The sequence below is a fragment of the Candoia aspera genome, chromosome 3, assembly GCF_035149785.1.
Source record: "Candoia aspera isolate rCanAsp1 chromosome 3, rCanAsp1.hap2, whole genome shotgun sequence".
Lineage (NCBI taxonomy): Eukaryota > Metazoa > Chordata > Lepidosauria > Squamata > Boidae > Candoia > Candoia aspera.
This window is the reverse complement of record NC_086155.1, coordinates 194,963,876-194,975,927: the sequence shown is the minus strand read 5'-3', so window position 1 is coordinate 194,975,927 and position 12,052 is coordinate 194,963,876. Positions and strand designations below refer to the sequence as shown.

Here is a 12,052-nt window from a genome sequence, read left to right as displayed (position 1 = left end):
TTTAAACTGAAAATTGAATCGGTTGAAAAATTGAGCCCAACGAACTTGTTTGGGGCTCAGTTTTCGAGGGGTACTAAGAGCCTCCAAGTTTTTATGGTCCGTCCATACTTCAAAGGGATGATTTGCCCCTTCTAACAGATGCCTCCAAGCTTCTAATGCAGCTTTTACTGCAAATGCCTCCTTCTCCCAAACATGCCAACGTCTTTCAGTCTCAGAGAATTTGCGGGATAAGTAGGCACAGGGCTTGAGGCATCCTGCCTCATCCTTCTGCATCAACAATGCCCCAATAGAATAATCGGAAGCATCTGCCTGTACAACAAACGGCTTGGAGGGATCAGGATGCTGTAAAATTGGCTCTTTGACAAAAGCTGCTTTCAAGCGCTCAAACGCCGTTTGACACGCAGGCGTCCACCTCAATAGCGCTCCGGGATTCTTGACTCTCCTAGTGTCTCCCACCCCTTTGGTTCGCAGCAGCTCCGTTAGGGGCAAGGCAATCTCAGCGAATCCCCTTATGAACAATCTGTAATAGTTGCTGAACCCCAAGAAACTTTGAAGTTGCCTGCGGGTGCGGGGACTCTCCCAGTCCATGATAGCCTGCACCTTGGCAGGATCCATTTCTATGCCTTTATCAGAAATTCTATACCCCAAGTAGTCAATTTGGGTCTGATGAAAGGCACATTTCGACAGCTTAGCATACAATTCAGCCGATCTGAGTTTACACAATACTTGCTTTACCAGAGCCACATGCTCTTTCATGGTTTCAGTATAAATCAATACATCATCCAAATACACAAGTACACCTTTGAACAGATGTTCATGCAAAACCTCATTGATTAATTGCATAAATACCCCAGGGGCCCCAGCCAACCCAAACGGCAACACCTTATACTGGAAAGCTCCCAACGGGCAATTGAATGCGGTTTTCCACTCATCCCCCTCCTTGATCCGTACACGATAGTAGGCTTCTCTTAAATCCAGTTTAGAGAAGATCTTGCCCTTGGCCAGATGTGACAACATGTCCTTTATCAATGGCAAGGGATATTTGTTGGAAATTGAGACGGCATTTAATCCGCGGAAATCCGTACAAAGTCTCAATGTTCCGTCCTTTTTTGGGCGAAAAAGAACCGGCGCCCCCACGGGTGAATTTGCCGGCTCAATAAATCCGCGCGCCAGGTTTTTATCCACAAATTCCCTCAACAGAGTTAGTTCCTTCTGAGTCATGGAATAAATTTTTGGTTTAGGCAATTGGGTGTTGGGCAACAGTTCTATGGCACAGTCCGTCTTCCGATGGGGGGGCAACTGATCGGCTTCCTTTTCACCGAATACATCAGCAAACATCCAGTACTCGGCCGGCAAGCCTTCCAGAGGAGAGGCCGGGTAAGGCGGAGTCGCAGCTGCCGCAACCCCCACCATCTCCCCTGGGGCACCCTTCCCCTCGGCCGCTTGATAAAACCCATCCCTAAACGTGATAGTTCGGTAGACCCAGTTTATGTGGGGGTTTTGCTGCACCAACCAGGGTACCCCCAACACCACCAATGGCCCCCCAACCGGAGCCACCCCAAAAGACAGCTTTTCCTGGTGACTGCCCAGTTGCAAGGCTACCTGCCCTGTAAAATGGGTGACCGGTTGGCCCCCTGCCACGGACCCATCCAGCTGAGTAAAAGCGATGGGTCGCTGTAAAGGGAACGTGGGGAGCTCCAAAGCCGCCACCACGTCGGGGTGCATAAGACAGCGGGAACACCCCGAATCAATCATGGCCCATACTTCCACAGTCTTGGATTGGGAGCCCAATTTCAATTTCACCATGAGTATGCGGTAAGTGCCACTCACCGATGGAGGCTCGCGCCCATCCTCTACCACCTGCCCAGCGGCGCCCTTTAGAGCAGGTGGCTGGCGTTTCCCGCCGGCTGCGGGATTTCGGTCTCCCCCTCAATTTCGAAGAACATCACATCGTCTCCCGCGGTTTCAGCCACCGCAGCTTTTTGCTTCCTCGGCAATGCAGGGGACTTTGCTGGCGGTTTTCCGGGCCGTTCCTCCACCTTTGCCTTCGGGCATGCTGCCACTCTATGCCCCTCCTTACCACATCTCAGGCACAAGCCTTTTGCGTACCGCTTCTCCCGCTCCTCGTCCCAGGGTCGTTGTCCCGGTTTTCCCCCGGTGGTCGATGGGCGGCTGGGCTTCACCTCCCGCCCCGACTTGGCGGTCCTCCGCTGGGCAAAGATCTCCTGGGCATGTTCAGCCCTCCCCGCCAGCAGGATCCACTCATACAGCGTGTATGGGTCGTCCCTCCCCAGGGACCAGCGCAGCACCTCTGTATTCAAGCCATCCTTGAAGAGCTCGATAATGGTGGCCTGGGACCAGTCATCCACCTTCCCAGCTAGCGCTTTAAACTCCAAAGCATAATCGGCCACTGATCTGAACCCCTGCTTGAGTTCCTTCAGGGCTCGCTTTGCTCTCTCCTTTGCTAAGGGGTCCTCGAAGTGTTGCTTTAACGCCCAGAGGAACTCCTCGAGACTGTCCAGTTCGGGCGCCTCCGACTGGCACATCTGGACATACCAGTCTGCCGCCCTCCCCTTCAGTTTGGTGGCAATGGTGATGATCCTTGCCTTTTCCGATTGGAAAGACGCCCCCCATTCTTCCATATAGGCTTTCGCGTTCGTCAGGAAGAACGAGAGTTTGGTCGGGTCCCCATCAAACTTGACAGGGAAGTCTCGCATGCCGCCTCCCGCCGCGCTGCGCCCCACCACCGGTGCTGCCGCGGCTTGTGTTCCCCTAGCTTGGGGCGGCACGGGGCCCCGGGGCGATCGCCCTGGCGATGCTGCGATTTCCATCCGGACCGACTGGTCCCCTTCGCGCCTCCGCACCACCCGTCGCCGTTCCGGGGACAGCCCCTGGGAAGAGGGGGTTGAATGCCTTTGGCTTGATTCTTCCCGGACCTCTCGCAACGAGGTCACATCCAAGCTCAGCTGTTTCAATATAGCCTCCAACGAATCCATTTTGGACTCCAACACTCGGATCCGATCCGGAGTGGGTGAGCCCTCCGTTGGCTGCACCTGCACCACGTTGGGGGACAATGGGTATCTCTGCCTCCAGGAGGGACCCCCCGCTGCCGTGGCCTCTCCTTGGGTCGTATCCCAGGTGAGCAGCTCGCCCGGAGAATTTACGGTGGTCTCTGGGGCCGTTTTCAGCCCCCCGGCTTCACTCTCCGACTCGGAGCTCGCCTCCTCTCGGATGGCTGACAGCTCCTCACCTTGGGACGGTCGGCCGGACTGCCTCACGGTCGAGTCCGGTTCCCCTTCCTCCATCATCATGATGTCGGGTTCAGTCATCGCGGGCTCTCTCCCTCACAGGGTTAGACGCTTGTCTTTCCTGGACAGGGGCCAGCGGAGTTAGGAACTTAGATTCTCAGCTTTATGTAATGGTTGCCCTAGCCCCAAATACTCAGACTCACAAGAGGCTGCTAAATGAAATCTGATTTATTTAGAGTACTAAAGGCAGATACAGAGAAAGCTGAGAATGAGCAAAAGCGCGCCAAATACAAACTTAAACCCTTGGTACAAACGTATCCCGCCTCCCTCGTAACAGCTCCGCCCGCCACAGGTGCTAGCAATCGTCAGAGTTGCTAGCCTGGGAAAGTAACCTTGAGCGCAGTAGATAATACAAATACATTCCAAAGCAAAGCCAAAAGATAACCGTTCCCATCCTCCCGAGAAAGATGAAACACGCATCCAATTAATGACATGCGAAACGTTACGATGCATCAAAGACATTGAAACGGCGAACATGACAGAACCATTCTTATAACAGGCCTATAAGCATACAATGATAGGCATTACTGCAGATATAATTCTAAGCCATGTTTAATAGAACAAATTGGGGGAGCTGAGAAGTTAGCTTGCAAGATTAAAAGGTAAAGGGTACCAATTTTCCAGAATCCAAAGTTAAACTCAACTCCTGGTGACATCGGCACATCCATGCAGGGTTGTTTTTTTTAACCGAAAGTAAAGAAATGGTTTTGCCATTGCCTTTTCCTGAACAGTCTACTCTACAGATCTCTGAAGGTCCCCCATCCAAGAACTAACCAAGGCCAACCCTGCTTAGCTTCCAAGGCCAGACAAGGTTAACCAACAGTTGCCATCTGCTGATAAAGTTTGTAAGGAGTTGCCAGTATATCTGCTTGTTTGCTATATACACTTCTGCAGAGAAAAATGGGTTACAAATATACATGGGTTATTTGAAATGTTCCAGTATTTGTTTCAGCAATAGATATGACCTATCTTCATATATGCTAGGAAGGTGCTACATATTCTCTGCAGGTCCTTTGGTATCCAGTAGAGTTGTAGTATAGGCTGCCAAAGAACCAGGTTGCTCATATAGATTGGCATTTTTAAAGCAACCTATGAAGAGTGTGATCTTTCACTACTGGTCTTCCTCAACAGGACTTTTCCAGTTTCAAAGAACTTTCGTCAGCCATATGAACATTCCCCTTTTCTGTATACCTTTCCTCAAAATTTGAATTGATTTTACACCAGACTCATGGGATGAGACAGGGAGAACAGAACAAGATGTAATGGTGATTTAATCTAATCCATATTCCAACGAAAGGAAAAGGGGATGGATTAAATGAAATGCAATCCCAGCTCCCCTATGTTTGCTTCGTTTCGTGAAATTAAGTTCTGTATAAAACCCATTTTAATTCTAAAAGAAAGGAGACTGAGACAATTTGCATATTTAGTCCATATTGACTTAATTTAGCAGAAATATTCTTATCCCCATTAAAAGTGGATTTATGACCAGGGAGTGGGGTGGAGGGGAGAAAACTTATATTAGAGGCAGAAATGCACCCTTTGGAACAAATTTTAATTTAGAGTTCTTTTATGGGGGGAAAAAATCATTATCTAATTCAGCCCAGTTTCTTGATTGAAAATTCCTTCTTCAATCCATATAGGATATGTGTTTACTTAATTAGTAAATTTACAAAAAAAAAAGTCCTTCTGTCCCCAGAAAGAGTGGAGGCATGCCAAATTGACACAAATACATTTGACACAAATTCATTTTTAGACCAAACTTCCAGCAGTGATTAAAAGAAAAAAAAATTAAGAGCGCAAACTACGAGTGGCATTTAGCAATGTCTGTGCTGCTATTTTGCCTGTGCATTTTTTTACGGTTAGTGAAAGAGCTGTAAATTGCCTCTATTTTTGTCCTTTCCTGTATCCTTTCCTACAAAGCTTCTCCACTGTTCCAGCCTTTTGGACAGTTAAGTATTGTCTTCATAACTAGAATAGCCATCTGTTAAATTTGGTGCAGCCTTTTAAGTCAGTCCCTGATCCATCAAATTACAGGATCGGTAAGATTTGTCAGCCGGACCTGTAAGTGAAAATATGTATAAATGGTGGCATTTGGAAGCCTGTTTCAAAGTTAAACTGCTCTGAGTCGTAGGCAACCATGTAAGGAGGGCGTTGTGTTTTAACAGGGAAGTTGTCTTAGATATGAGTGATCTAATTTTATTGACAAAATCTTCTCTCTATAGTATCAGAGGCCAGCTGTATGTGGCATTTGCTGGCTGTGGTTTGGTCGGCTCTGAACAAGTGACAAATAAAACATTAGATAGTGAACTATGTCAACCCTCCTTATGTTAAGTCAGACTGTGGATATGTTGAGTACAGTATTTGCTACACGAGCTAGTATTAGAGCCAGTTTGGTCTAGTGGTTAAGGTGCTGGGCTAGAAACCAGGAGTCTGTGAGTTCTAGTCCTGCCTTAGGCATGAAAGCTGGCTGGGTGAGCTTGGGCCAGTCACTCCCTCTCAGCCCAGCTCACCTCACAGGGTTGCTGTTGTGGGGAAAATAGGACGAGGAAGGAATATTAGGTATGTTCGCTGCCTTGAGTTATTTATAAAAATAATAAAGGTAAAGGTAAAGGTTTCCCTTGACGTAAAGTCCAGTCGTGTCCGACTCTAGGGGGCGGTGCTCATCTCCGTTTCTAAGCCTTGGAGCTGGCGTTGTCCATAGGACACTTCCGGGTCATGTGGCTGGCATGACTACACGGAACGCCGTTACCTTCCCGCCGAAGCAGTACCTATTGATCTACTCACATTTGCATGTTTTCGAACTGCTAGGTGAGCAGGAGCTGGGACTAGCAACGGGAGCTCACCCCGCCGCGGGATAAAAATAAAATAAATAAATTAGCTTTCCAGTAACAGACAGGGGTCTTCCTGGGTTGCACTGGAAAGTGTAGGGATTGAATTTAGGGCATTTTGCGGTTGAAGCACATGGTTTGCCATAGGATAAAGCAGTATGTTGCTCATAAGCCCCACATACACCAGGCTTCGTGATCCACTTGATTTCTTTTTCTTACTTTTAGATTATTTACTATTACAGATTTAAATTGGAAGCTGGCATGCTGCCGAGCAAAGCACCAGTTTGCCTTATACTCTTTATTTATAAGAATATCTCTGGGTACTACAAGGTCCCCACGGGTATGCTTAAAAAATAATTAGCAGCAGTCTATGATGTTTTGGAAATGTACTCAACCGTTCAGAAAAAAAGAAAAAAAAAACTAGACGCTGAGTCAGATGGCAGAGCTAATCCCACAACCCTGTGATTGTGCCCATAATAACAGCCATTTTTATGAGAGGCATGGGCCACATTTTTTGAATGTGGCCAAAATATGCCCTCAAAATTGCAAACAGGACTCCAAAAAAATCCCACCCCAGAGCTGTGGTCGTTCCCTAAAAGACTTTTTCTCCACAGTTCATTGTTGTGGACTGTGTTACCATACTGGCCCAGTTCTGTAGATTGTTGTAGGAAATACAGCTATCTAGTTGTTCCATCCTACTGGCAGGATCTGATAATGTGGGATTATCCATTTTGTCCTCCATGTTTTTAAACATACATCAAGCTGGATCAAGTATAGATGTCTAACCAGGACCTGGATTCTGTAAGGCTCTAAATGAGGGCCACTAAACAGTACTGAATCCTAACAAAATACCAAGCCAAACTATATACAGGATTTAGTAGGTTCTTTTATCAAGGATCTTTGTGAGATGCTCCAATATTACTGTGATTTTGGGTAAAAAAAAGCATCAAACTGTATCTAAGGAAAGGAAATAGAAATAAAGGAGTATTTTATTTCAGTTAAGCAAGTGTGCATATTCCATTCTGCAGCTTGTCTTTTGAATGATTCTTGCAGCATCATTCTTTTTCTTGTTAAGAGGAGAAGTCTGGATTTATGGAGAGCACTGATGCCCTAATCTCTCTGTAATAAAATTTAGGAAATAGGATTTCCCACTTTACCAAGGGTATCTTGAGAACTGAAAGTGTTAATTTTAAAACAAAATAAAATTAAGAAAGCTGAAATTCTCAGGGTCCTCGGTTCTGAACGCCACTGTGAAACCCTTACATTTTCTTCCATGATAGCATAAAATTAGAACACTACATCAATCATGGCCAGTCACTGATTTTTCTTGGGCCAGGGATGGAATACTGTCATTACAAAGTTTTCCATGCAATTTGTATTTCTGAAACTACCATAATACTGTAGTCTTTGTATGTCTGAGAAGGAGAACAGAGAGATGTAGGTTAAAGACATTGCTCTTCAGAAACAGTTCCCATTCTGTCTAAAGTACCACTCTCTGATTAGGTTATGTTATATGTCAGTGGCAAAATTGCAGAATGAATCCATCAGTCTCTCCAACGACTTGTGCATTTTGGAACGCAGAACTATTTTAATGTTACATGAAGTATTGGATAGGAGCCTAGTTTGCCACAGTGTCTGCAGCAATAAATGAGATAGGTGAGGTTCCTGACCACATGGATCATCTGGGTGGGGAAAAGATTCCACAGTAATTCTAAATAACCTGCTTCTTGGTAGCTTTGATGAAAGGGTTCTGATGTTTTCTCATTAAGATTTTCCTAAACGTTGTTTTATCTTCTTCCTTTTCAGATTATTCAAGACAGAATATTTAAGCACATATCCCGTAACAGTTTAATATGGAATAAACACCCCGGGGGGTTGTTCGTACTGCCGCAGTATTCAGCATATCTGGGAGATTTCCCTTACTATTATGCTAACCTAGGTACGTAATTCTCTCTTGATGCCACGCTGGTTGGAAAGGTGAATCTCACTTCTGGGTGATGTGTAACTAATAATCTGAGGCAAATGAAACCTAAGCTGTACACTGATTTGGCCCTCCAGACCAGTGTATGAGAATAAGTACCCAAGCTCTCAACCAAACCTCCTTTACTCTTCTAGCAACAGAGCAGGGATTTGATAAAATGGATTAGCTGCACCAAATTGCATAAGACTGCTGTCTGCAACCAAAGGTAGTGTCAGCTTTTTGAGGTGGTCCAGACAAGAAGCACCAACGATGAGTACTAACAATACCTTTATTGTAAGGTCACAGTAACAGAATCTTGCAAGTCTTTCCCCTCCCTTACTTTTACTCTCCCAAAAACTAAGGAGGGTCCTTTCCGATATGTTTTCTGTATCCCCACCCCTCCTTCTGACTCAGATTTCTTTTATCAGTCTGTTTTCTCTGCCATGGCTCTTCCTCCTGTCTCCCAAGGTCATTCCCCCATACTATTACAGGTAGCCATCATTATTTGTCAATAGACTGAGGGAAAAAGTAGAAGGACAGGGAGTGGGAGCAGATGTAAAACTATCCAAGCTGAGCAAAACAGCTCTGAAAATAAATAAAAGATCCTTGATGTATCTGTCTATGCTTTCTCTGCCACTGTCCCTGATTCGAGCTGTGCCAGAGATTTTGGGCACCGAACCTGAATCACAGTGCCAGTAAGGAAACCACCACAGACTTGCTTCTCGGAGGGCCTCCAGTCAACCAGCCTGGTGACAAAGAAACTTTTAACTCTGTCTCCCTTTTTCAAAGGAGGAAGGCAGTGGTGTTAGAGTTAGGGAGTACTCAAGAGCTACCACTCCCAAGGTCCATTGCAACAGTGAAAGAGGAGAATTTGCTTTTTCTGCCTACTTCTTTTCCTTTAAGGAAGAATTGCCTTAAATTCTGGGTCATTTTTTTAGACTTTTTTTTTATCCCGCCTTTATTATTTTTATAAATAACTCAAGGCGGTGAACATACTTAATGCTCCTTCCTCCTCCTATTTTCGCCACAACAACAACCCTGTGAGGTGGGCTGGGCTGAGAGAGAGAGACTGGCCCAAGGTCATCCAGCTGGCTGTCATTCCTAAGGCGGGACTAGAACTCTCATAACATGCCTGATTGGCTCTTGGGCTGAGAGGGGGTGACTGGCCCAAGGTCACCCAGCCGGCTTTCATGCCTAAGGTGGGACTAGAACTCTCATACCACGCCTGATTGGCTCTTGGGCTGAGAGGGACTGACTGGCCCAAGGTCACCCAGCCGGCTTTCATGCCTAAGGTGGGACTAGAACTCTCAGTCTCCTGGTTTCTAGCATGTTGCCTTCACCGCTAGACCAAACTGGCTTTCTCATTTTCCTTTGGATGCATGTATTCACCTTAAAGATTGACTTATTTTTTCCCCTAAATATTTTACCTTTAAAATACCTTCTACAGCTTCTCTCTCAATCTTGCTTTTATTTATATTTTTAAGTTTTTTAACAGCCATGATAATGTTGGTTGTACACCACCCAGAGTCATGTTCAGTGAGATGGATGGCCATATCGGTTTATTAAATAAAAATAAATTGTTGTTTTTTTTTTAAATGGGACAGTGGGAGATTTGCCTGAGAATATGGTAAGTGGGTAGATGATTGTGAATTCAGGATTGTCTCCTTTTCGGGTAAGGGCACTATGCTAGCTGCTCACTCTTGTGGTATCAATTAGCATCTGTCTGTAGTTAATGAGCTTTGGATCTAAGATTCATTAAAGGTTAAAGACTGCCAAATGTTTTAGAATTCTTAAAACGAGCAGGCTGGTTCATTTTTCATCCTTTTCTTTTCAGGAGTCAAGGCCCCATCCAAATTCACCGCTGTCATCCATGCAGTTACTCCTTTGGTTTCTCAATCTCAACCTGTGCTGAAACTCCTGGTTGCAGTAGCCAAATCCCAGCACTGTGCCCAGGTGAGGAATACAACCTGCCTTCCAGTCAGGGAGCTGAAAATCCACGTCTCAATGATCGCTAGGAATCTAAGTTTGACTGGCATCCCCCAATTTGTCTTGACCCACGCTGGCAATCATTACAATTAATGTGCTAAAGCCAAAGGGTGACTAAAATTGAAATATATTGAAATATAATATAAAGGAGCAATGAGTTGCCCATGGTCTGCAGGCCACAGTAGGAAAGATCAAAATGTTCAGCCCAGTTTTTGGGTTTGGGTTTCCTTTGATTAAGGGGCAGACCCCTCCATGTTCCCCATGTTGGTGAGTTTTAAAAGGTAAAAATAAATGCCTCAAATCTCTGTAATTTAATTTAATTTAAAATACCGCCACTCCCTAAAAAAGCACCACCAACTTTTGGGACTCACTCTGGCGATGTCAGAGTGCAGTCTGACTCCAACACAGAGGAGGGGAAGTTGGCCGTTGGGGATATCCAGCGCTGGAAAATTGAAGCAGAGAATGACTCAGCAAGGCGGGAAGATCTAGAGCCACTGATTGGTGGGAATCAAGGGGCGGAGTCGCCACCACCTATGAGTGCGGGAGAAAGGAGAGCTGAAAAACGCCCCAAGCAGAAGGAAGCCCAGTTGGCCCCTGACAAAAAATGGGAAGGAGACAAAATAAAAAGGCACCAGCGCAAGGAGCAGGTTGCCGGAGACAACTGTTCATTGGGACCTTCGCTGGAGCCTGAACCAGTCGCCAATGCCTGAAGCAGCACCTTCCACCGCTGAGAACCCGGACTCCGAGCCTTGCCTTGCCGTGCTCATCTGCAGAACCTTGCCTTGCCATGTCTAACTGAGGAGTCTTGCCTTGCTGCCTTGCCACGCTCAGCAGTAGAGCCTTGCCTTGCCTTGCCGCATGCAGTCGCAGAGCCTTGCCTCGCCTGGTCGTGTCCAGTAGAGGAACCTTGCAGTACAGCCTTGTCATGCCCAGCAGCAGAATCTTGCCTCATTGCTTCCCTGCGATCCACAGTGAAGCCTTGCTGCATCACCTTATCGTGCCCTACACCTGAACCTTGCTCTGCCACCTCACCACACGCTACAGTGGGACCCGAGGGCCCTTCTGTCACACCCTGCCCAACCTGGTTGCCAAGTTGGAGCTGAGAGACTGAAACCTGAGTGAAACTTGAGCTCAGTTGCCTTCTTGTAAATAATTCATAATGTGTAAATAAAGTATATTTCTTCTTACCCCAGTTGGTCCTTACTCTGGACAGACCATGAAATGACATCACCACCCACTCCAAGTGTGGCCCTTCCAACCTACACATAGGCTGGAGAGACATTGTGACCTTAATTACATAGGGGCATATACCTTACACTGAGCTAGACCCTTGGTTAAGTATTGTCTATTGCTGAATGCAGGTTTTTATGCTGTGTTCCACTGGACCCTTTACCCTCACCAGACGATACTGGTACGAAGTATATCAAAATGAAAAATGTGTATGCAGGAGTGCTCCTTGAAAAAATGGAGCTAGCAGTCTGTTTGCAACCGGGCTAAACTCCCTAAATCAGCCTTTCTCAACGTTTTGACCCTGGAGGAACCCTTGACATATTTTTCAGACCTCAGGGAACCCCTGCACATTCAGGCTCAAATATAGGCCGGAAGTTACAAAATTACTATTAATTAAAATTATTCATGGGTAGGCCTGTATATATGCATTCACAGTGTTCTTCAGCTAAAAATAAAGAATGAAACTTACCTCTTGAATGTGAAGTTGCCTGAATTTGAAATAATTTTTAAATAAATCCTGATCTCTCAGGGAATCCCTGGGGACCTCTCGCAGAACCCTCAGTTCCAGGGAACCCTGGTTGAGAAACTCTGCCCTAGATGGATAAACTCCATCGTCACTTCTCCTGCCAGATTGGGTTTATTATCAGCCTGTATGATATAGGAGAAATGAAGTTCTGCAATCTGTTTAGTTTATGCCAATTAACAAGATTTTTGTAATTGCTCTCAGCCTAACTCTACCT

General features: G+C 46.0%; 1 protein-coding gene across 1 annotated transcript in view; it reads left to right on the top strand.

Moving 5' to 3' along the window:
- Positions 1-12,052, top strand: part of EXT1 (exostosin glycosyltransferase 1) — a 277,521-nt gene that overhangs the window by 245,336 nt on the left and 20,133 nt on the right. The window contains exons 5-6 of the mRNA XM_063299615.1: positions 7,943-8,075; positions 9,931-10,049. Coding sequence (XP_063155685.1) covers positions 7,943-8,075; positions 9,931-10,049 — 252 coding nt within the window. The remainder of the gene's footprint in view (positions 1-7,942; positions 8,076-9,930; positions 10,050-12,052) is intronic.